The following is a 26,435-nucleotide window of genomic DNA, read 5'->3' on the forward strand; positions in this document are numbered from 1 at the left end:
TTGTGGCAGTGGCATCAATACTTTGAAGATAATAGTCGTAAGTACCTCTATTATTTTTAATTAGCCAAAGTGGGGATTTAAGAATGGATTGAACAAGGATTGTGAGTAAAGTGGTAAGTACACCATCTTTTACATCATAGACTATCGTATATGGCTCATTTGACGTCTTGCACCGCGTGTCCTGACCCTGACACCTGCACGCACAAGAAGCAGGCGTCATAGACCATACAAAATTAAGAACGGTCACCAACTACCTGAATTCAAATTCAAATTCAAAAATATCTTTATTCAGTTGGTAACATAGTTACACTTTGAATCGTCAATTTTTACACAACGCCTAAAACTACTGCAGCTTCTAAAATCTCTTTCCAAAACTGAAAATGTGTCATAGTTAATGAATGCCTATGGGGTAAAATACCCACAAATGTGCAACGTGCCCATAGCTGGCTGAATATAGGGTAAAAAGCCCATGATGTTAGAATATGCGGTGAAACCCCGCGAATGATCTCCAGCCGGCCCTTAAAGCCATCCTTGTCCACCAGTTAAATTGATATGTTCATAATTATTATGATTGCCTGATAGAATCGCCACAGCACTTACTCATGACAGCGCAACAACTTTTATCTGCCCAGTGTTGTTAATACATAAAATATAACATACAAATCGATTATTCACGAGTAGAAAGAAAATCGATATGATGCGTTTTATTTTTACTATTATTGATATTATTTAAATTTGGGAACTGATTACAGTTCGAGACAGCTAGTGAAACTACTGAGCTGATAAAATATAACATTCGGCAGCCTCTGCGGTGAAATGGCGGAAAGAACGCGCTAATTTAGAAAATTATATTTTGGTTTGGTGATTATCACGGGCTCCGCTTTTTGACCAGTCTAGTTTTGAAACTTACCTGATCTTCAAACCAGCTGAATTAAAGGGCAAGTCACACAGTATGTGGGTTTCCTCACGATATTTTTGCCGCTCAGGACGTGACGAGTAATATAAGATTCAACAATGAATTCAGAAACGAATTAAAAATATATTGGTTAGACCGGTGCTGGATTTATTTAATTTTGAACCTGCACACAATGATAGTTCAGCGTTCTTCTAACTATAACGCTGCTAGAGCAGTAAAGTTTGAGTATGTTGTATGTGCAATAAATCTTTCTTTACTTTTTTTTAGATCCATCAACCAAAAACTGGCCTCTAAGCAGCCCTTTGCCAATGCTAGTTTTACTGGCAGCGTACCATTATTTTTGCCAGTATGCCGGGCCTAAATTCATGAAGAAAAGAAAACCATATCAACTGAAGAATACTTTAATAGTGTACAATATATTCCAAATTTTCATGAGTATCTTCATAGTTTATTCGGTAAGTGTTATCAAACGTAATGCCATAGAAGACTGTAGTGACATAGTGGTGCTAATTCCTGTAAATACCATCTAATTTTATTTTAAGTTATATCTGTCCTTTTCTTATCCGCCGAAAAGGAAAGGGACGGGTAATCGACAAGCATAAAATTTATGGAACACACGTCAATTTTAAGCACAAATCTAAACCAACCGTCTAAAAATTTTACGTCAGTCAATAACCCGACACATTAATTTACTCATTCTTCCTAAAATTAAGAGCTGTAAATCATCCGTCCCTTTCCTTTTCGACGGATACGAAAATGACGGATATAACCTAAAATAAAATTAGGCGGTGTCTGCAGGAATCGGGGCCAGTATACATCAATGCATCCTGAGAGGGACAATACATGTGATGTGTCAATAAGGGACTTGCTAGGCTACGTTCCCAAAAAAAAAATTGATGGCGTTATACAGATTTCACGTAATGTTTTATGTAACGAAGATGATTTGATGATGAAGATGAGTTTTAATGTAAATATTCGGGCTATTCGGTTTACAGGGTGGAGTTTATGGCTGGTTCACACGGTACAACTTTAACTGTCAACCAGTGGACTGGTCAGAAAATCCTGATCCTAATGAATTGAGAGTAAGTATCAGGTTTTTATAAAAATGATTTTTTTTTGTTTTGGTTTTCCCCGAAGGGTAAGGCAAAGGGAACTATGCCCATACAGCCATGTCTTATGTATTTTTTTCCTTGGTGATGATTAATGAAATGATAAAAGGTGATGACGATGAATGATGAAACCTAAGTCCCCACCCTCGGAGCAGACTCCTACTCCGAACCCCAAAAAAATTACCTCAAAGTCCACATAAACTTTCGAGTTCAAAAGCGTTGTTGGCAAGAAGCGAAAATAGATAAGTACACTTTGTTTATTGAATATTCCGATATAATAACACTATCGCGAATGTTTTCCGACTAAGTTAATGCGATCATTAACCACAAAACATCACATCGTATTAATTATTTAGATTATTCAATGAAGAAAGCAACAGTCCCGTTCCCGCCAAAAAGTCCCAATGGAATTTATTTAAATACAATTTTATTCTTATTCTATTCTTAAAAAATAATAAGATCTATCCGCCTGCAGACTAATTCTCGGGATCGGCCGTGGGTTGTGTCCTTTATAACTTTTCGCTTTGTCTACCCCGATAGGAATACAAGTGTAACTTTGTGTAATAATGATTGTAAACGAAACATTTCCCTCAGCAGTACCTCAGCACAATGTGCTGCCATCTCTTAGCGTATCTCGGAACAACGCTGCAACAATAAGGTTTGTGAAGTCAAACCTCATTTCTGGCATCACTTCATAATACGTACGACAGATGTCGCTTTCCTGACGCTTTTGCTGTAGATAGTAATATCATTATTCAAATCCAATTCCAGTATTTCCAGCCCTTGTCAGTGTAGCATTTTTCATCTGTCTCTATACAAATAAAAAAAATTAACGCTCTCTCTGAGTTGCCCCATAAAATCTCTTCTTGAGTCATCCTCCCTTCTCACAATGATTAATACTTCTGTATTAATATTGACCTTTCTCGGAGAAAGAAATCTATCTCACAATGATTAATTTTATATTATTACATTAGTCTTCTTAAATATTCCACATCATCATTAAATTAAGAGTCACGCTCTTGTCGGTTTACTTTTTTAGGGAAAAATAGGGCAGTGGTTTCTCTCTTGCTTTTCGCTCTCCAATACTCTGTCTGACCAGAGTGGGACGGCGTCCTGAGTAGGACCTGTCCTAATGTGGTTATGAAATAGAGTACTCAGGGGACAGGTCCTCCGTCTCTGAATAGTACTGACAGTTACTGCTGCCCTCTGTCAGGTTCCAAGTTACAGTCCCTATGACTTGCCCCTTCCGTCCTGCAATATTCCTAAGACCCAGTAATGTTATCAAATTATCATAGTTATTTATCGCCAACTTTATCATTTATCTGCCTTTCAGGTTGCTGAACTAGTGTGGTGGTATTACTTTTGCAAACTGACGGAACTCTTAGACACAGTTTTTTTCGTACTACGTAAAAAGGATAACCAGGTCACTACACTGCATTTGTATCACCACACTATAATGCCGATATTCAGTTGGATTGGCTTGAGATTAGCGCCAGGTATTTAATTTTTTATAAACATGAATGTCCATATTCGTCCATGAGCTCAGCAGCCTTTAAATGGTTTGAAAACTTGAGTATTTGGAAAACTGGTAGCCCGAACTCCTCGAAAGTCACTCAATGGAGCAGCGTGGAGGATTAGAGTTTCGAGATGCCCCCTCCGATTGATTGAAGGAAGATTTGTGTCCAGTAGTGGATCTTATATTATATAGGATGTTTATGCTTCAATAATCAATGGGCTTATATGTTTCAAAAAGTACCTTACTTACTAATATGAAACATAAATCAATCCATCCGTCCATCTCCCTTACATTATCTGCTTACTTAACCTAAAGATTTGACAGGTCTACTTTTTTACAGATCTATAAAATAGACACTTACAAGAAAATATTTCTATCTATTTTCAGGAGGCCATTCCACACTTCTTGGCTGGATTAACTCATTCGTTCACATCATCATGTATACCTATTACTTGGTCGCTGGTTTGGGACCGCAATACCAGAAGTATTTGTGGTGGAAGAAATACCTTACTTCTATACAGTTGGTAAGCTTATTTTTTCTCTGCTGGACTTTTTTCTTTTTGTAGATTTGCGACATATGGCATTTAGTACTTGGCCGGAATTGCTGGACTTCTTACCCTAGTAAAAAAAAACTTTTCCTAGTAAAAAGCGTTAATATGTATTTCATATGAAATCTCTCTAAAATGAAGAACCATTTGCATAACAAAAAGTGCGGCGTACAAACTAAAATAACATTTTATATCTCATTTTTCAGATTCAATTCTGCATAGTCTTCTGGCACAACTTCAGCGTTCTTTTCCGGGACTGCGCTTATCCAAAAACCTTCAACGTATTTGCTATCGTAGAATCAGTAACTTTCATTTACATGTTTGGGAAATTCTACTACTATAGTTATGTCAAAAACAAGAAGAAAACGAAATAAAAAAATCACCGCTGACTTTATTTTGTTTTGTTCATTATTTGATTTCTTTTTTGAATTTTTCATTCGAAATTTTTTAGAATTTAAAAAGAAAATCACCGTAGATATGACCTATAGGTTACTTAAAGATGATTTTTATACCCTATTCATAACTCAACTCTATATTATAGATTACCATCAAGTTCATGTAAATATGTCATCGAATTTCTAAGCTATAAATAAGTATAACCCATAACATTACCCAGTTCATCTTTTATCCCTCCTTATATAAAATATTCTTTCTTCTGTCTTCTGAATTATGGATGCTTCCTATACGGCAACTTCTCAGAACGGCAAAACCTCATTAAGGCTACTTTAGTGCCTATGGTCATATTCAAAGGGATAAAACCTAAATTCCTCCGCTTGAGCATGTAACTATGATATTATCTGCATCCTCGACAGAGGATAGTAATTACACAAAGTTCAGCAACAGTAAGTAAACATATATTATAAAGATAATAGCCATTCAGCAATACATAATTATTGTAGATAAATACATTTTTGTATACATTTATTTGATTATCGAGGCCACAAAATAGTAGCCAACTTTCCCTGTTTTAATTTCCAAGACCCTGAAAATTACAAGTCTGTAATGCATCATCAGTACTAACGCAATGCTGAAGGAACAGAGTCATTATAATCGTATGTTAAGCGCAATACACACTCACCGACCCGTCGACATATGTCGGCAACTTTTTATGCTATGACACACCCAACACTTGATACAAACAACCTCGTTTTACACAGACAATACACATTGACATTATCGTACACGCGCATCTCTGTGTGTGACGTCTGACATCATACGATTCAAGTTTAAACTATGTTCGAGGGGGGATGAGGTAATCCTAGCTCAGACGCTGGTGAGGAGCGAAGAGTTGCCGTTCTATACGTAGTATTATTCCTTATTCTATGGCTATGGCTAGTCGGCGGCTTCAAGCAAGTCGGAAAATGTAAGTGTCGCCCGAAAACTGAACGCATAGTTGACGCAAGCCATCGATATGTCCCCAAAATATGAACGGATGCATGTTGTCGACATGATTATTTTAATATATACGCGGATTGGTTATGGCTTTGGTGTGTATTGCGCTTAACATACTGTAACAGTACAGAGGCCTAATGGTGTAACTTTAGATTCTATTAAAATCCCAAAAACGATTTTGATTGGTTTAAAATTATTACTCCTGACAATTTATTGATACTTTTGCCAATCGCTGGACAATTCCTATCAAGCATGGAAGAACTTGAACAACACGAACATGCGTGTTAAGACGCCTTAATAATTAGTCTGCGCAAAAGTCTGAAGTTGGTTCTGTGTAGTAACTACTCGTATTAAAGCAATATGTGGTTGTGTACTGTGTGTAAATTATGTGTAATCTCAAAAGGAATACTGAGGCTAAAAATGTTTATATTTATAATATGAGCTGTGGTTTATATTATTAATGTTTGATTTAGAAGGGAATGTTAAGTTGGTTTGGACACATAGAGCGGATGAAGGATTTCTACCGGATACTGGTGACTAATCTATGCCCATGATTTTACACAAAATAGGTACTTACTTTGTTACGATCGAGCAGTGTTTTACATTTTCCATTTTGTTTGTCATTATGGTAACATTGCTTAAAAAGTTCAACTCATCGGATGTTATCGACCTTACTTACCTACACTCAAAATGTAAAATGTAATAAATTAAAATATTCGAGAAACAATAGAAAAACGAAACAGTACCAATATACCTACTTATACCTACATTGTAAATGCTTTACGTGTAAATAGTATGTAAACAGTAAAGTTATACGGTATTTGTGCCCACACATTTACGAAAACCTTAATTTAATGATGACTTTGATTAGGCGTTGAAATATAGCAACAGGTTAGTAAGTACAGAGTTTTAAGAAACATCAGAAAAGGCGATTTTCAACCCGGAAAATATTTTTTTAGTTTTCTTTGTACTTAAACACCGTCTTATACTGCTAGATGATCGGTGATTCGGAGGGTACTAAGCAGTCGTTCCTGGCCATGATACATATCATGGGCCTTCGGCAGCTCAATAGTGACTCAAACACCAGAGTTAAAGAGGTCGGGCACTGATCTCACAACCCACGAGAAGAAGATACTCGTACTACTAGAAGTTTCCCTGGTATAACATTAGAAGACCTAGAGAGATGGTTCGCGCTCCACAAGGGCATTCTCGCCTGCCTATCACCTATTTTTTTTTTACCTTTGATAGGTTTGCTCTTGGCCCCAGACTTGCCCAAAGGCATTGACGAGGTCTAAGATAGAGCGAGCTCGCCGAAAATGTGCCTGTTTACTCTGGCCTTGAAAGCACCCGGGTTATATGCATTCGGAAGAATTCCACTCCCTAGCAGTGCGCATAATGAAGTACGATGCGAAGCCTACAAACCTAGGTAACCTATTTGGGTGATGACCCTAACCGCTCTTCATTTGTTCGGGAATTTATTTAATGCGACTACACGTAAAAATAAACAATCATAAGTATAGTAAAGTCCAGGAAAATATCTTATTCTTTATGTGAAAATTTTAAATGAAGTTATTACATACATACATATATAAACTCACACTTATCTCCGTACGGAGATAAGCATAGATTATGGAATACCATTTGCTTCGCTGACATAGTTCTCTTGCTTCCTCCACATTCTTCAACCGTTTCATACACGCACGCCGGTTCAGAGTAGATCGTACCGAACCTTTTCTAAGGACATTTCCAATTTGATCAATGTACGTCCTTCTAGGTCTTCCTCTGAGACCCCAATAAAGTTATTGTCTTTATAATTAACAATTTATATTTTCTGTCTGTCTAAATGCTGTTGTCATAGTTCATTGAATTTCATGCAAATTAAGTGCATTCTAATCTTTAATTGAAATAGATTCACATACAAAAATTCGTTGTCAACAATCAGTGAGTTGCTTTATTTTCGTCTGTTCCAATTTAAATTTGATTTTCTTTGAAACTGGAACGGCTGCATCAAGCCGAAGACGAATTTTGAGAAAAAGTTCGTACTTAAATAAAGAGAGCGGTCTCCAATAATGAGTAGTATGTAGACTGTTTATGTGCACATGCACAGTAACAATAACAACCAGGGTAATAACCCTGTTATTGAGCCGCCAAAACCCCTGTCATGCCTCATGTAACGACTACGTACTTACGTCAGTAGGTAAGTAGTATCTGAGACCAAAGGCTCCACCTGTCTTCCGAAGCACGATTATAGACGATGAGCTGATCACATATTAATATAAAGTAAGGTGGTGTAAGAGTGCACTGGCGAAAAGAGTGCGCAAACGACCCTGTGCTGCTCTTTTCAGCCAAATTTTGAACACTTACTTTGCTGGTATATGCTTTAAAATTAATAGCGCTTGAGTAGAAACTGTGTCTTTTGGGTAAGTCCGAAGTTGTCAATGCCTTTTATATTACTTTTTCATCATAGAAGAGAGAGCTTACATGGAACAAATTATAGAGAAGGCGGACGTCGTGTTTTATGAGGAAGTCAAACTGCTGGCCTTTGATAGACAAGAACAGAAAATGCTACACCGATAAGAGCGTGGCTCTTAAATTAATGATGCTGATGTTACTTTTAAGTTATTTACAATGTGTGTCTCTTTTTAAAACAACCCACTACAAGTATTTGAATATCGTGTCTATTGCGCATGTCGTCTTCAGTCGACTCCGAACCACGGAATTGACTTATTTATTGTTCTAAACTGTACTTACGAATAATACCTATATCTGTAGTCTCAATGTCAACACACATTGCTTCAATGTGGAAAGGCCCTATCTGACATAGAAAGTAACATTTCCAGTTATATTTAATATCCGGCAATTTCCTCGGATTGGCGGAGTGAACTATAATTTCATTCGACGTGCTGTCTATATCGTCCTATTAAATTGCAATAGGCAAATGCAACTATGTATAGGTAAGTACCGTAAGTATGCATTATGCCTTTACTACTACTGTTGGCCGGACAAATGGAGACCACTTCGGGGCTCTTATGTCATGACTGTCATTAAAGACTAAAATCTACAATAAGTTCCATCTGAAAAACGAATCTTCAAGGCTAAAGCTCACTGCGGTTTTCAACATCGTAAGCGCTGTCAGAATTTTCAGTTGTGTAATTATAATCACTGTCACAGAACAGATAAAGTCGATTTTTTTTTGTCAAACACACTGGGTTGGGTGACATCCGAACGCACCGTATTTTCAAGGGATTTGGAAGAATTATAATGGAAATTAAATCGCAGGATATAGGTAAGTTTAAATATACACTCACATACTTTCATATAAGATCTCTTAACCAACATCTCTTTTATTTTTAAGTTAAATATTATTATATTTTTGCTTATAATTTCAATGTAACGATTAAAAACTTATTAGTGCATAGTTTTTCAATTGTTTTGGCGGAGGCTAAGATAGTATATTCTAACTATAATGGTAACGTTTATTTATTTATTTGTTTGTGTTGTCTTTTTTCTGTTCTTTTTTTGTTTTTTTTTTGGTTGAACGTAATTACTGCGTTACGGGCCTTAGCCTAGTACAGGAGTTACAGTTAATCTTGTATAAATGGTGAATAAGAGTTAAAATATGTACCAATTCTATGTCTGAACTTCTAAAGCTGATTATATTGTAATATTTTTTTTTAATAAAAACTTTTTTTTTGTGGACCACGATTCTTATTTTTTATTTCTTATTGTGATCTGAAAACATCACCTAAAAAGCGTGGTACACAAAGCGATATCGAACACTTATATCCATCGGTTAACACAACCAACAGTAGACCAAACCGACCAATCGTACGGAGTAATAGAAATGCAAATTTCATTAATCGCCCCCTATTGTTTTTTAAAGACTTCAAATCATAATAATTTTACTTTGCCTCAGTCTAACTGGAGAGGTCGGGTAAGCAAGTAGCGAGGAGGAAAGTAGGCGTTATATGTTGCAAATGTAATAGGAATAAGAAGAGGTACCTATTGCCTACTGCATAGCAGTTTGTGGTTGATTTCATCACGCCAAGTTTAGTAAACTCGCGTCTATAGAACGAGGCACGCGTCCAGTCTAACTAGAGAATATATTCAAGTGTTTCGTGATTGACTTCATCAGTGACAATGGCAGCCATAATTGGAAAAGCGTGGCAGGGGTACCAATATTTGTTTGACGAGGTGACAGGTAATACACATTTATTTTACTTTTTCTGTTTATTTAATAACTAATAAATTATAATATTAATAATTAGACAAAGATAAATATAATTTAAAAAGCACAAAAAACATAAGAAACACATACACAGAAAAATACACAAAAAAAGAAAAATATACAGAAAATAGGAAAAACATAAATGCACAACATTTTATTTATGCGGTAATAATTATAAGCTCATGATACTCGTACTATTCCTAATTGGCTACTTGAATTGACAGTTGTAACAATAAAATATGAAATATGTCGGATATGGTAGTTTATCATTAAACTATAATTATTCAATAGTTATTTTTTATAAAGATCATTTATAAACATTTTATTTTTACAAAATAAGAATACGAGTTTTCTGTGTATTACAATTAGACCCGAAACTCGGGCGGCCATGATTGAATCTTCATGTGACGTCACATTTCACAAAATAAACAAAAAAATATCTGTCAGGTTTTCAAGTTATACTGTTTGACAACTTCTTTGCTTAATTGAAATGTGACGTCACTGGGAAAGATGTCACGTGACCAATTGTTATTGCGCTAAATTTGAAACAATGGAAGAAAAATATGTTTTTTTAAAGCTTTTTCAAAGAAGTATTTTTTAAAATATTTATCCGAAAACTGTCAATAGCCAATTGGGGTTGTCAGTGCATGATGAAACAATTACCCGCATTTCACTGAGCTATATTAGACCAACGTGATAAGAGGTGTATTCATTGATTATGACCCATAATAACAAAAAAATCTTACAGAAATTCGAAACTCATAATATAAGTATATTTAACGTTTGTTTGGCACCTAATATGTAGGTACTTACATTTATACAATTTTGCAATTATCGGCGGTTTTGGCTTGTTTTATGGTAAGTTACATGTGATATATTAACATTGTTGAAGTGTGAGTTAAGCAATGACTATTGCCTTTTGGAAAGCAAAGGTTTCATTTAGGACAAGGAAGATGTTACCTAACTTTACAACATAGCTCTACTGTGTGTTTGATTGACGATTGCTTAACATTTCGTTAAGTTTGTTTATAAAGGTACGCTAATATTACAACGAATAGGACAGTCTCCAACTAGTCAAATCAGTTACTTTTTACTAAGCGTCAAAACACGAAAATTACTATGGAATTTGTATGAAAAAGCAACCTGTTACGTCATAGAGAAACGTGACAAAATGTCACATTTATTATTGCATTATTCTTTATTAAAATTCATAAATAAGTTAAATAGCAAAAAAAAAAGAAAACGTTTTTTGTAGAGCTGTTTTAAGTTAGTAAGTAATCAGAATTTAATAATTTATCTTTGACCTAGGAAACTACCCAATCGGAAAATATAATACCAATTGAACAAAGAAAAAGCATAAAACTAGGTTGGTTCACTAACATAGTGTCCTGATAACAAATTGGCTTTATTTTGTATATTATCATATACATACATACATACAATATCATACATTATTATACGTATTCTCAGTCGGTTTAATTTATGATTTTTATGCGATTTTGTTATTATTATTCTTAATCATTTTTAGTGTGGAGATTCATTTTAGTCTTGAACGAAACGATTTGTGCCTATAGGGATTAGCCTCAAGGTGCCAGAAAAATCCAGATTTTGTTCTGTAGAACTCAGTTGGTTCAGACAGCGCTGCATCTAGTCTCAACTCGTAAAGGTCAAAGGTTTGTAACCGGTTGTAGGAATCGCTAACCTTTCCGCATGTGGATTAAACATTATTTTCAAGATATATAAACAGCCTACTAATACTATACTTACTAGTATTTGTTTGACAGAATGGAATTGATAATTTAGTGTACCTAGTACGAATTTTGTCACGCTAATGTCACATTTCTTTTCATATCGCCGCTTTAAAATGAAAACCACGTAAAAGCCTCGTTGAAAAATCACATTCTTATGTGTTTTTGTAACGGCCTCCGTGGTCCAGTGGTTGAACGTTGGGCTCACGATCCGGGGGTCGCGGGATCGAATCCCGGTGGGGACACATCACAAAAATTACTTTGCGATCCCTAGTTTGGTTAGGACATTACAGGCTGATCACCTGATTGTCCAAAAAGTAAGATGATCCGTGCTTCGGAAGGCACGTTAAGCCTTTGGTTCCGGTTACTACTTACTGACGTAAGTAATTAAGTAAGTTGTTACATGAGCCATGTCAGGGGCCTTTGGCGGCTCAATAGTAACTGATACCAGATGTTAGAAAATGTGTTTTTGTTTAACAAAACCTCCATTATAATGTCCATTTTTTTACATGAATTTAATTTTGAGCACACTCGGACACTTCATACAAAAACCTCGTTTTACACTACACACATTGACGTTATCGTACACGCGCATCCTGTGTGTGTGACGTCTGACGTCCATATGATTGAAGACTACAGTAAGACCGAGAGGAGGTGAGGTAAACCTATCTCAGCCGCTGGTGGGAACTGAGAGTTGCCGTTCTGTACGTATTATTATTCATTATTCTATATTTCGGGTAAAACTGTATACTACAATTTTTTCTTGGATTGATATTAGCTTGTCTATTGCGCAATCCGAATGCGCTTTTTCAAAAAGATGCCTACGTGGTTCGGTTCTAAGGTTGGCATGTGAATGAAGTTGTCACTATTCCCTTGTTTTGGCTATAAAAATGCACTCGAACTAAATAGTCTTGCAAAGTAGGTACGTGGACTCTACAATGTAGGTACTTAGGTGTTGTTTAAACGGATTGTAGGAGAGGTGGTATATTTGTTAAGCCTACTTCATGCTTTCTGTTACGGAATGGAAAGTGAACATGAGTAAATTGTTACTAGGACACCACGGTGGCGCCACCGCAGTCGCTAGTATGCATATTCAATGGGAAAGATGCACCTTAGTATTTCTAAGCATGAAAGTTGTTGATGATGGTGGCTGTTGTTGATGGGTGTTGTGCAATAATGTATTATTGATTGTTTGATTGAAAGTTGCCAGCAACCGAATCTAACACCACCACGGTGTGTCACCAAGTGAAATAGGGTCCTAAGCCGCTGCACAGAAGTTCAAATTAGCGAACCGGACAATATTTTCCCGCGATAATAGAACGTACCTATACTTACACATAACTCTCGTTTGTAACTGGGATGGATCCAAATTCAAAAATATTTTATTCAGTAAGAAATCAAGTTACACTTTGAATAGGTTGTCAATTTTTACACAATGACCGTCTCATTCGCATAAAACTTCTTAGATACTTATAGCCGGCGAAAAAAAGCTGCAAGGAAAACATTTACGATTTTTTTTAATTAAAAAATTTAGGTACTGCTTGCGCGCGTCTTTATCGATGCAAACGCGGTACAGCATCGATACAAATGGATGCTAAAAGTATAATTCTGTCAAAAGCGCGCTTGAGTCGCTGCTACTTTTTTAAGCGAATATTCAATAACGGCTCTAAGCCCATAGGCAAAGTTGCGTTTATTTCGTAGAAGATATTTACTACGTATTATGAACGGAGCTCCGGACGATATTTACTATGAGCGGCCTCCGTGGTCCAGTGGTTTGAGCGTTGGGCTCACGATCCGGAGGTCCCGGGTTCAAATCCCGGTGGGGACACATCACGAAAATCACTTTGTGATCCTTAGTTTTGTTACAGGACATTACAGGCTGATAACCTGATTGTCCGAAAGAAAGATGATCCGTGCTTCGGAAGGCACGTTAAGCCGTTGGTCCCGGTTACTATTTACTGACGTAAGTAAGTAGTCGTTACATGGTCCATGTCAGGGGCCATTGGCGGCTCAATAGTAACCTTGACACCAGTGTTGATGGGGTTGGTAATCCACCTCACAACCCACACGATAGAAGAAGACTATGTACTTGTATTTAGTTTAATTTGACATATTAAGAAGTTACATGAGGAAGCTAACAGTAATTAGACTTGTTAATAAGCAAATGCCAATCACCTCATGTATAAATTGATAAATTCATTAACCTCTTTCATTAACGCGCAAGTCAATATATTGTTAGATTGCAATCAATCCAGGTTTTCATTAATGCCTATTGTTTGATACAAATTATTAAATAGAATTACTTTGTGAACGGAATCAATTGGTCGGCGAAGATAATTATGTACGGAAATTGACAGTGTTTTAAACCTTAATGTAGTGAGGTAAATGAATTCAGAATCTCGTAAGAATTAGAATCTGCCTAATACATAGGCATGGTGCCATGTTATTTTATGTTTTGTATTATTTACAAGTTGAAGGAAACCGACAGAGGGACTGATTGATTACGTCCTTTCTAACATGATGAACAACAGTTATAGGCCTTTATCATCTTAAAATTCATCATAGTCAAATTCAAATTTAATAACATACTTAGTTATACTTTGAGTCATTATTTTTTACATAACGAACGTCTCATTCGCTTGTCGAAATCACTTAGTGAGACTGTCTCTTGATTGTACGAAAAAGATGATTCCGTTCGGAGGGCATGATAAGCCGTTCGTCCCGGCTTTAGCAGTAAAACACCTCCGCCAACCCGCAGTGGAGCAGCGTGGTGGAGTATGCTCTATATCCCCTCCGGTTGATTGAAAGGAGGCCTGTGCCCTGCAGTGGGACGTATATATGCTGCTAATGTTTATGATCTATTAACTTGAACTTCTAAATAGTGGGTTTCTAAGTCATAGGCCAGCGACAGTTCAGGGATATGAGCTAACAATAGGTATTGGATCGAAGAATCGTTACAATGACTAATTACTACTACTATTATCTTTGGCAGCATGCTTCTTCTTTTTCTTTTCGAGTCGATGGCAGACTTATATCAATATTTGGCCATCTACCGCGCACCAATGATGGAACCACTTGATTTCAAATATTTATAATCCCGACATGAATTTAAACTCTAAAATCAACAACACAACACACTTCATCTTCTACTCATTTTTATATTTGTGTATTAACAATGTGACGAACTGTATAGTGTTAGGTAAACAGCTCATAACAGCCTCCGTAGTCCAGTGGTTGAGCGTTGTGCTCACGATCCGGAGATCCCGGGTTCGAATGACGGTGGGGACAAATCACAAAAATCACTTTGTGATCACTAGTTTGGTTAGGACATTACAGGCTGATCACCTGATGATACGTGCTTCGGAAGGCACGTTAAGCCGTTGGTCCCGATTATTACCACTGACTGGTAAAAAACCGGTAGGTATATTAGGGACCTATGGCGGCTCAGTAATAACCGTGACAACAGGGTTGATGGGGTTGGTAATCCACCTCACAATCCACACGATAGAAGAAGAAGAAGCTCATAACAAAGAGTAAAGATAGAAAAATTCCGGTCTCGGGCGGGATTAAGAACCCGAGAGTGAGGTTGTGAGTTCCCTAAGTAAAGATAAGTGCTTATTAAAAACTAAACAGCGCGTTAGTCAGAACGTGATTCAATCGACTTTTGTAAAGAATAAGGCGTTTGCTATTTCAAAAGTATTCAGCAACTTTCGTAACCAATTGTACACATATACCGCCTGAAATTACGTTCTGGCAGGACAATCAAGGTTAAACTAGAATTAATTACAGACAAATAACTGAATAAACTTGTTCTTTACTCATTCGTGTTAGAATCCACATTTGTATGAACTGGTATATAATACATTGCTTATATTAGTGAAGCATTCCGGTGCCTTATGCAATGGTAATAAGGTCTTGTTAGACCTTTAACATTGTCTCTATATGGTCGACACGCAACTGATTGCAGGAAGTTCGTTGTGTATTAATTGTTTAGTAATTATGTTTGTATACCTGCTGAAAATACCTTCACAATTATTTTGTAAAAATAAACTTATCCGTGGTATATGTTCTTTGCTTTACTGTAAGAGGGTAAGGCACGGACTCCACCAGTGTAGAGATGTGTAACGTTTAGAGGATATTACCGGGTAAAAGTCCTCAGCGCTCCCCATTTGTTCATCCAAGTTAATGACATTTGAGGGAAATGTATAGAATAAGTCACATCAAAAAATAAATCTTTTAGAGGGAGTGACATTTAAAAAACCAATATAATAAATTCATTTTGTATACATGATATCTCCGCATTGGACTACGGTGTCATTGGTGAATTCCTCTTCGGAAAGATGACATGCCATAGATACATTCATACACAAACTTACGTAATCAAGCACAGGCCAGAGTCTCAAGTGATCAAAGACAACTTGTTGCCACTGTTGATACGACTTGCCATAATTAATAGTTTCCTCTAGTAGCTGTGTTATTTACCTTATTTTCTCTAAAATATGTTCTTTGTCTATGATGTAGACAAAACTGTTAATCACCATTACACATTTGACTTGTAAAGTTCTTTTCAACTTAACCTGTTGCCCCTCACTACTCATGAAGTACGTAGAGCCGTTTTAAGTGTCCGTCGGAATCGCCGGTCACTTGTATTTTGTCGGCGTATTTTAAGTTGAATTGGTACTCAATAATTGCTGCCCATTTAGTGCCGCTTAGTGCCACATTAAATAACATTTAAGGGTGACCGGCGGTTCTGACATCACGATGGCCGGTCACTCGGCGTTATGGCTATAGAGGCCAAGAGACGATACTATTTATGAGCCAATAATTGCTTCCCATTGAGTGCCCACAAACCCATAACACGGATAACCTATAAGTGTTCAGTAAAAAAAAGATATCGCATAATATTATTTTTCAAAAAATATTAGTACTCCATATCTCGGATAGATGGCACCGTAATAACGATATAAGTAGATCCAAAAATCGCATAGACAGGATGACGACGCGGTGACTCTGACGGGACGTCGCGTCGTTGTTATACCGATTGTGGTACAAAAAACCTTACATACCAAAATAAGTGTTCAGGATATAGCCTATATCATTATAATATGAATTATTGTACATCGTAATGGAGTGGATACGATATCTCAAGACCAATCATATCACTAGGACACTATGGTGCCGCCACTACGGTCGCGCCACTAACAAAATGTATGCAGCTGAATGTCTTGTATATTGCGCAACCAACGAGATACCGAGCTTATACATACCGGATGAGAGCCTTCAGCGCTCCCCATTTGTCCGGCCAAGTAGTTAATGCCATCTGCGGCAAATCTACAATAAGTCACGTCAAAAAAAAAAACGAGCTTATACATACCTATAACTGCATACACTATGCTGGTGTCTTAGTCAGATAAGGCCCTTAGTCGACTATCAAGCATATCTACCTGAAAATCTAGGTCGATCATTTTCTGTGTTAGCACGTGCTAGGTCTACAGTAGAATATTCCGTTATACCTGTGGCCAGTATTCAAGTCATAGTTGTCATGCTTAGCCTGCACGAATTTACTATGATTTGCGGTTTGAATTCATATAGAAAACAAGGTTAATCCCTCTGTATAATCTTTTACACCTTATCACCTTCACTTCAGTAGATCTTATTGAGTATGTAGAAAAAAAATCGACTTAAAAATTAATATTTTATATTGATTTATAAACTTGAGACAATTTAGTGACCAATTAGTAATTTATTTACAAGTGCCAAACGATTCTTACTTTAGCACCTGTGTTTTTAATTAAATAATTTTCTTTATTGTATTACAAATATTATATATCTTTGATTTCAGATCCCAGAACAAAAACATGGTTTTTAGTAGCAAAACCATACCAAGGACTCGCTCTTCTCGGATTATACCTGATGTTTGTTCTAAAATGGGGTCCAGAATGGATGAAGGATAGAAAACCGTTTAACTTGAACAAGATTCTCATAGTCTACAATGCAGCTCAAGTGGCAGCTTGCATGTATCTTTTTGTTAATGTGAGTATTGTCATATTATTATGTTTTTCTGAGTAAAATCTATCGTCTTGTTACAAAAGGAAGACTAAAGATAATACTAGTTATACATATAGTACCTACCGCGAAAGAAGTTAACAAACTGGAACTAATCGACAAGTCATCAGAAACTGCACCGCGGCCGCGGGACTTCTTTAGTAACGCGGACTATATTTTAAACCAGGGGCCTGTTTTATAAAACTTACAATTGTAAATTACAATGAAAATTTGATGTACATTGCGGAGTGTATGATCACAGTGATCACAAATATTTTGCAGTTTCAAATTAGCTACGAAATGAACACCAAATTGTCGTTGTAATTTACAATTGTAAGTTTTATAAAACATGCCCCTGGTATTGCCATTAGTCTTAGTTAATAAGGCGGTTAGATTCTATAAATAAAACATAGCCTATTTTTTCGTGACGCCCATGTTTTATTGTTATTTTGTAAAAAAATCAAATGATGTTATTGTCGTTATTGTGTGTGGTATGCCGTCCTTTTACAATAAGTGAACAATTTATACCCTATTCTATTCCATATACACCCCACACTTCATCATCGTCATTGTCCTCTTCTTTTCTAGTTCCAACTATGTCCTTTCCATGGTCCATTTTATGAGCGATGGTCTGATCATCTGTCACCATACGGTTAATTATATCCATTTCTATAACGTGCTTGTGACGTGAAATCTTCTTCTTCTTATCGTGTGGGTTGTGAGGTAGAATACCAACCTCATCAACCCTGGTGCCTGGGTTATAATTGAGCCGCCAAAGGCCCCTGACATGGCTCCCCCCATGGCCTCTGGCCTGACGTGAAATTATTCTATTTTATTTATCCTCACTCTCAGTCCATTCGATAAATAAATATATCACTAATCGATTGAATCACTAATCGTGGAGGTTACCATATTTATCATTTCAAAGTAACTTGGTTGTAATGGTATAGGATGTCAATCTTTCTACGGTGATACTACTAGGTATATCGATTTCCTCACTTTCACGTCCATTGCTTTGAGCGAAGAAATACGAAAGTAACTATGTATGTCAGCCTTTCCATTATCATTTTGGATTATATTTGTTCGGCCAAGTAGTTAATACCGTTTGCGGAAAATCCAGAAAAGGGCGAAAATTATCACGTATCTAGAACAAAATATGTGTCGGTCTATGAGGATTATGAATAGAGTATTTCGAATGATGATCTTAGGATACTGATCACCTATAATTTAGAGCTGCAGAAAGCATTGGTCCCGGTTACTACTTACTAATGTAAGTACGTATTCGTTACAAGACATTGGTTAGGGGCCTTGGGGGCTCAAAATAATCTTGACACTAGGGTTACTGAGGTTGGTAATAGACCTCACAACCCACACGTTAAAAGAAAGCCTAACGCTTTGAATGATTTGGGAAATCAATCATTTGTATTTTTTTGTCTCATTTCAGGCAATACGATACGCATGGGGTTGGAATTATAAATGGGTATGCGAGCCATGTAATCAGTCTGACGATCCAGATGCTCTACGAATAGCCAAATTAGTAAATTTTTACTTCATGTTGAAGGTCGTTGACCTATTGGATACGGTAAGAGTTTCTATAACTTTCTTTATTCACTTAGTGTTGACCTCCGGGGTCAACAGTCCTCTAGCCTCTTTGTCCTTATTCGAAATGTAAATTCATAATCAAACAATTCGGTGAACTGAAAATTTAAAATTAGAACTTTGAAAGGGCATTGCCATCGGACATAATAAAACGATTTAACGGAATCCTGTATGTGGAGCCACCTCGAGTGACGTATATAGTAATATAAATTATGCTTGTATCATATTATTGTTTTTGTCAAAAGAGACTTAAGAAGCCGAAGAAACTTGCAGTTTGTGATATTTGCAAAATATTGCAGTGTTTCTACCGCAAAATCTCTTCATGCTCATTTTGTTTATAGACTTCTATCAGAGCTTAAATCTTATAATCTTATCTTATTCGTTAATCTTAATGTAGACGAAGATAATTTTAATGTTCATTTTCTATAATAAAACTTTCTATGCTTAGTGCTATCTGAATGCAATTTTAAATTTGATCGTTATAAATTTTCAGGTGTTCTTCATTTTACGAAAGAAGTTCAACCAAGTTTCGTTTCTGCATGTCTATCATCACACTGGCATGGTTATGTTGGTATGGGGAGCTGTAACTTATTTGCCAGGTATTTTTTACACTTTTATAATAATACTAACTGTATAGTGTGCTTAAGTCTAATTTTCATCATAACCAAAATCCCTACGATTTTGATTGGCTAAAAATTAAATTCCTGTCAATTTATTAAAATATCATCTTATAAAAATCACTACAAACAATTTATATCTGTCAAAACAGATCTGTATTATACTTCATAGTTATTTTGATGTCTGTAGCGCCATCTGTCGATACATTCGCAAGGATTACTTCTTAGCGGATTATTAATTTTATATTTAAACGCTCGAAGAGAAAGTACGATTAATTTTTTCAAAAAAAATCATTCATAAGTATTCGTAATATACAAATCTAGAATTTAGCGATTGTAACATATGCCAATGACAAGCACAGGTGGTAGGCACAAGATGACAACTACACAGTAATGAGCTGTGGTTTGTGGTTTGAAAAAGGTCTAAGGCCATAGTTACTATCCACAAGCTATCCATCTAACACACGACGTGTGCCAACTAGATGCTGTTTTCATACAAACTATGGTGCTTGCAAATATTATATCCAAAGAGACATGATTCTATAAGATTAAATCATCAGAAGACAGGCATCGCATTATTTAAGATTGATCAGAGATTTCTCGGGCAGACTTTTCTTCAAGATTTGGCAATTACAGAACCGACATTGTGCTTATTGTTGTAGTTTAATAAATATAATATTCATTCAATTATTAAATCAGATAGAAATAATTTGCTAGTGAAATCATTACCTACTATCGCGTTCCGTTCGGTTTATATAATGTTGCAGAATAAAAACAGCTTGATCAAGTTAATATAAATATTTTGTAGACATGAATTGTTTGTAACGAATACATACCTACTTCTGACCCTGACAATGCATTAATTATCATGTATACATAGCTGGCACTTGAACAAGTTAATAAAGACTATCTGTATAAAGATTTTATAGACATGAATTGTTACTATCGAATGCTTACTTTAGTGACATAGGATCCTGTATACTTTGTAAGAGTACTGTCTTTAGATGAGATGATTATTTCCAGCTCCATTTTTACCTAATTCATGTATTTCTTGTTCCACCTTCCAGGAGGCCATGGAACCTTCATAGGAGTGATCAATGCATTCGTCCACGTCGTGATGTACTCCTACTACCTCCTCACCGTCGCAATGCCTAGCGTCAAGGGGTCCTTGTGGTGGAAGAAATACATCACACAATTGCAAATTGTAAGTTCTGTCCCTTCGAGTTAACTTGACATTTCAGCTTTTGCTTTAGCTACTTTTCATGCTTTGATACTATATTCATTTTTCACCTCTGGCATATCACTAAAGACGACTAAACAATTTGTTTCTACTCCTATCTAGATATCTATACTTATAATAAATCTGTAGAGAGGTCAATTCTGTACATTAAATATTTTTTCAAAATAACTATCAGGGGGTGATAAGTGATCGATACTGATGCCAAAAATGCAATCAGTAAAATTTTTGTCTGTCTGTCTGTCTGTCTGTCTGTCTGTCTGTCTGTATGTTCCTTATAGAAACAAAAACTACTGGACGGATTTTAATGAAACTTGGTACAATTATTCTTCACACTCCTGGACAGGTAATAGTATACTTTTCATCACGCTACAATCAATAGGAGCAGAGTAGTGAAGGGAAATCCTTTTGTATGAAAAATCTAAACCACTCAAGTTAGACGTTTGAAATTTGGCATGCAGGTACCTTAGTTATCGTAGAGGTGCACTAAGAAAGGAATTCCCGAAATTCCTACGGGAACGGGAATTAGCGGGAAAATTCTTTTGTATGAAAAATCTAAACCACTCAAGTTAGACGTTTGAAATTTGGCATGCAGGTACCTTAGATACCGTAGAGGTGCACTAATAAAGGAATTCCCGAAATTCCCACGGGAACGGGAATTAGCGGAAAAATCCTTTTGTATGAAAAATCTAAACCACTCAAGTTAGATGTTTGAAATTTGTCATGCAAGTACCTTAGATACCGTAGAGGTGTACTAAGAAAGGAATTTCCGAAATTCCCACGGGAACGGGAATTAGCGGAAAAATCCTTTTGTATGAAAAATCTAAACCACTCAAGTTAGATGTTTGAAATTTGTCATGCAAGTACCTTAGATACCGTAGAGGTGCACTAAGAAAGGAATTCCCGAAATTCCCACGGGAACGGGAATTAGCGGGAAAATCCTTTTGTATGAAAAATCTAAACCATTCAAGTTAGATGTTTGAAATTTGTCATGCAAGTACCTTAGATACCGTAGAGGTGTACTAAGACAGGAATTCCCGAAATTCCCACGGGAACGGGAATTAGCGGAAAAATCCTTTTGTATGAAAAATCTAAACCATTCAAGTTAGATGTTTGAAATTTGTCATGCAAGTACCTTAGATACCGTAGAGGTGTACTAAGAAAGGAATTCCCGAAATTCCCACGGGAACGGGAATTAGCGGATAAATCTTTTTGTATGAAAAATCTAAACCACTCAAGTTAGACGTTTGAAATTTGGCATGCAGATACCTTAGGTACCGTAGAGGTGCACTAAGAAAGGAATTCCCGAAATTCCCACGGGAACGGGAATTAGCGGGAAAATCCTTTTGTATGAAAAATCTAAACCACTCAAGTTAGACGTTTGAAATTTGGCATGCAGGTACTTTAGTAAACTTAAAGCTTAGTTGCAACAGGATATTACAAAATTCCCACGGGAACGGTAGTTAGCGGGAAAAAACATTTGTATGAAAAAATCAAATCTAAATAAAAGGAGAAACTGACAGACTCAGTGACTGACACATCAACGCATAGCCTGAACGGCTAAACGTAGGCATTTGAAATTTGGAAGGAACATAGCTTAGGTACCGTAGAGGTGCACTAAGAAAGGAATTCCCGGAATTCCCACGGGAACGGAAATTAGCGGGAAAATCCTTTTGTATGAAAAATCTAAACCGCTTAAGTTAGACGCTTGAAATTTGGCATGCAGGTACCTTAGTTAACTTAAAGCTTATTTGCAACAGGATATTGCAAAATTCCCACGGAAACGGGAGTTAGCGGGAAAAAAACATTTGTATGAAAAAATCGAAACCGCGTAAGATAGATGTTTTCAATTCAATTCAATTAAATTATTTATTACATTCCATGTAGTACAATGGGGTGTTACATAGGCATAGGAACTAAAACATGGACCCTGTAGGGCACAGCAACGTTGAAGAGAAGAGAGGAAGTGTGTATTAAAATTAAAACTCAATGAACAATCAATTAAAAAAAATCAATTCAATCAATTGATTGCATGCATGCATACCTTAGTAAATATAAAGTTTATTTTTGGCTGTATTTTGAAAAATGGGAGTTATTGGGAAAAAAATTGTATGAAAATATCTAAACTGCATGAGTTAGATGCTTGAAATTTGATATGCACTCCCACACACACAAAGATCTCTCTCTTATATAACACGCCACGCGGACGAAGTCGCGGGCAAAAGCTAGTAACTTAAATAAACCATGACCAGTTAGAAATACCTCACCACAGACACTCATAAAAAAAAAATCTAGTCTTTTTTATATAATATAGGGGGCAAACGAGCAAACGGATCGCTGATGGTAAGCAATTACCGTCGCCCATAGACACCCGTAATACCGAGGGGGCAATATAAGTGCGTTGCCTGCCTTACCGCCTAACAGACAGCCGTTATGGCAAACAAGACAGACAGTATTCGCCCAGAGAGGGTGAAATCCAAATTTTAAAGTTTAATAAAACATTCCGTAAAAAGACTTTATGACTTTAAAGTCATAGACAACCGTATCGGCAGGAACGCTGAATTCTCGTCAGCTGGTAGAACAGGCTGGCTTTTGATCATCTTTTTCAACTATAGACCACTTTCATACTGAACCAACCAGATCATTAGAAAATGCAATGAATACCACAAACCTTTCTATATGGCGTTCGTGGATTACTCCAAGACCTTCGATAGCCTCAATCACTTAGCGATCGTTTCAGTTCTTCACAATCAAAGTATGGAAGACACCTATATAAAACTTTTGGAGTCAGTCTCTATAAGGGGTCAATAACATGGTCCTGTATTTAAAATAGAAAAGGGCATAAAGCAGGGAGACCCCCTTTCTCCAAACCTGGAGGAAATCTTCAGAAAGCTGGCAGATTTGTGAGAGACAAGAGGTATGGTCATCCAAGGGAAGAGCAATCTTCGGTTCGTCTATGACATAATACTCTTTGCGCCTCTATCAGTCGAGCTCGAACAGATGTTTCAAGACCTTAGCACAGCTGCAAGCCTTGAAGTTGGACTTGCGATAAACAGATCGAAGACTTAGATTATAATGTATAGCATAAAACGTAGGGTCAAGTTTGAGGGGCAGGAAATATATTATTATTATGTTGTTGAATACATCTACTTGGGCCAGATAGTTTTTTCTAAAACCGGCAAGAAAAAGAGATCGATCGCCGTATCAAAAATGTGTGGATGAGGTACTTACAGTCGATGAAACATATAAGGAAAAGGGATCTTCCTATTTCATTATAACGAAACATGACATTGATACGTGTATTCTGCCCATCCTAACCTACGGTGCCCAGACCAGGTCATGGACTGCGTCAAAATTCCAAACACAAGGTCTGCCAAAGAGCGGTTGAACGTAGTGTGTAAGGTGGCAACGGAGCGAGTCCGAAACACAAAACTATGTTCAAAAACTGGAGACGCTGAAGCTGCCAGACTTAAATGGGATTGAGCTGGATATGTTTGACACATGCACCATAAGCGGTGGGCACGGATCGTCATGCATTGGGTGCTTCATGGCGGGTACAGGCATTGTGTTGAACCTCAAAAGAGTTAGCATGACGACTTGGACGCTTGACGGAATACGCACAGGATCTCAAAAAATGGAAAGAGAAATTGGAGGCCTTTGCCCAGCAGTGGGATCTTGTAGGCTAGATTAGATAAGATAGTCTAAAAAATATATAAAACATTGTCACACATGGCATTGTTTAGACTGGTACAAATTAAATATCTACCAACAATAAGACAGTTGAATGTAAATTGATGCAAATTACAGTCGCTCTTCCATTGCGTGTGTTGAGGTCAAAGATTGTAACTACATACCTTGTCTATTGCCTGTGGGGTAATCGAAACGTGATGAAGCAAAAGTTTCTTGAATTACAAATACATATTTATACATACATAAAATGACGCCTATATTCCATTGGGTGGCAGAAACGCCACTTGCTTGTTTGCTACGCACCTAACAAACTACTTTCGTTTCTTCCACTCTCATAAAAATTGTCACAAATACTCGCCAATTTAGAGTACTATCTAAAGTTGTTCAAGGTATATTCGCCTAGACCTTCCATTTTCGACTCTACCTCTTATATTCGAGCGATAATCTATAAGGTATTTATTGTACTCTGAAACGCGAACTGTTACTCTAGCTATTCTAGTTTTATATAAACTATATACGTATGTCAAAGTTGTCGGTAGATAATAGATGCAGAAGTGAGTGAAAATATCAGCCCAATTTATTTTGTCGCTCTTAAACTTAACTCAGCATCAAAATCATAATAGCAATCTTGCTGTTGAATGTATATTCAATTTTGCTTAGAACATCTATGTAGTATCTATTTGTTAAACTTTACCCTTTAATTTCTGTACATTCTTGTTGATTTATACAGCATTATACTGTGGGTATTATTTATTTATTGTGTTGCTATCATAACGTAACTATTGTCAGATTTTTTTTATTCTTCTTCTTCAGCCATTCTCACTCTCATTAATAACTCTCTCTTGAATTTAATTAATACCTATTGCTTCCTTTTTTCAGCTGCAATTCTTCTGGTGTGTAGTTCACATGAGCCTCATAGTTTTCAAGCCAGACTGCGCATATCCTCGCTGGACGGCCGCAGTGTTTCTGCCCCAGAACCTCTTCATGCTCATTTTGTTCATAGACTTCTATATCAGAGCCTACATAAAGAAACCCCAAGTCAAACCTGAAGTTAAAGATAGCAATGGCAAGGAAAATGGACACAAAAAAGATGTTACCAACGGCAGAGGAAATGGGCATAAAAATGGATACACAAATGATAATACCAATGATCACAAAAATGGACATAAGAATGGAAACGGCATCAAAAATGGTTCAAGCAAAAAATCTACCACTGAAAGTAAAAAAACTTTTAACGGCCACGAAAAAGTACATTGATTTGTAAATTTTTATGTTGGTTATAAAGTTATTATTATTATTAAGAATGCATGTTTTTGTACAGTTTGTAAATGAGTCTGGATTTGTGTTGATAGCAGTATGACTTTAGTGTAATGCTATATCATTATAATAAGGTTTTTATAATATTTCTGTTTGTCGCCAAATAAAATTATTTTTTGCTACCACTCAACACCTTCAGAATAATTGTGACAACATCAGGTGCTAGAGAAATTATTATAATGTGAAATAATGCCAGTAAGAAACAGTCTTCCGAGGGAATTCGACCGCATAGTAAAATCTATGTTTTTTTTTAAAAGTAAATTCCCTGTCCTGTTTCAAAGTAATTTTCATTTTCTGAGTGTCAATATAGATATAACAAAAGCCAAAAGGCCTACCGTCAGCTTGTAATAGCTTCTCAGGCATTTAAATCGCTTTGCTCTCAGGGTCTACTCGAAGAAGATGACGAATATTTACTAAGTTGACATTGATATCTAAACTTGACTTGACTTCCTAAAACTATAAAGGTTTTTATT

The 26,435-nt window shown here is 36.5% G+C and overlaps 2 protein-coding genes across 4 annotated transcripts; both read left to right on the top strand.

Annotated features, from left to right (window-relative positions):
• Positions 1-446: 446 nt before the first annotated feature.
• Positions 447-4,463, top strand: LOC126366928 (elongation of very long chain fatty acids protein AAEL008004-like). The gene is made up of 6 exons (XM_050010272.1): positions 447-458; positions 1,184-1,371; positions 1,912-1,998; positions 3,359-3,521; positions 3,929-4,065; positions 4,296-4,463. The coding sequence occupies exons 2-6, from the start codon at positions 1,225-1,227 to the stop codon at positions 4,461-4,463; spliced, it is 702 nt and encodes a 233-aa protein (XP_049866229.1). The 5' UTR covers positions 447-458; positions 1,184-1,224.
• A 3,941-nt stretch (positions 4,464-8,404) lies between these two features.
• LOC126366634 (elongation of very long chain fatty acids protein 7-like) lies at positions 8,405-26,080 on the top strand. 3 transcript variants are annotated; one of them, XM_050009826.1, is made up of 6 exons: positions 8,405-8,435; positions 17,300-17,490; positions 18,947-19,084; positions 19,595-19,700; positions 20,786-20,922; positions 25,525-26,080. In XM_050009826.1, exons 1-6 carry the CDS (start codon positions 8,420-8,422, stop codon positions 25,900-25,902), a joined length of 966 nt encoding a protein of 321 aa, XP_049865783.1. In that variant the 5' UTR covers positions 8,405-8,419; the 3' UTR covers positions 25,903-26,080. The 3 variants fall into 3 exon arrangements, with proteins under 3 accessions (XP_049865783.1, XP_049865781.1, XP_049865780.1); XM_050009824.1 differs by lacking the exon at positions 8,405-8,435 and adding an exon at positions 8,500-8,767; XM_050009823.1 differs by lacking the exon at positions 8,405-8,435 and adding an exon at positions 9,384-9,682.
• The last annotated feature ends 355 nt before the right edge of the window (positions 26,081-26,435 follow it).

This window comes from Pectinophora gossypiella, chromosome 5, assembly GCF_024362695.1.
Source record: "Pectinophora gossypiella chromosome 5, ilPecGoss1.1, whole genome shotgun sequence".
Classification (NCBI taxonomy): Eukaryota; Metazoa; Arthropoda; class Insecta; order Lepidoptera; family Gelechiidae; genus Pectinophora; species Pectinophora gossypiella.

Excerpts from the sequence above, each read along its gene's own strand:
- LOC126366928 (XM_050010272.1), top strand. The coding sequence starts at position 1,225 with ATGCTAGTTTTACTGGCAGCGTACCATTATTTTTGCCAGTATGCCGGG. Across the intron at positions 1,999-3,358 it reads CTGATCCTAATGAATTGAGA|GTTGCTGAACTAGTGTGGTG; the intron begins GTAAGTATCAGG and ends TCTGCCTTTCAG. Across the intron at positions 4,066-4,295 it reads ACCTTACTTCTATACAGTTG|ATTCAATTCTGCATAGTCTT; the intron begins GTAAGCTTATTT and ends CTCATTTTTCAG.
- LOC126366634 (XM_050009823.1), top strand. The coding sequence starts at position 9,622 with ATGGCAGCCATAATTGGAAAAGCGTGGCAGGGGTACCAATATTTGTTT. Across the intron at positions 19,085-19,594 it reads TCGTTGACCTATTGGATACG|GTGTTCTTCATTTTACGAAA; the intron begins GTAAGAGTTTCT and ends ATAAATTTTCAG. Across the intron at positions 19,701-20,785 it reads AGCTGTAACTTATTTGCCAG|GAGGCCATGGAACCTTCATA; the intron begins GTATTTTTTACA and ends TCCACCTTCCAG.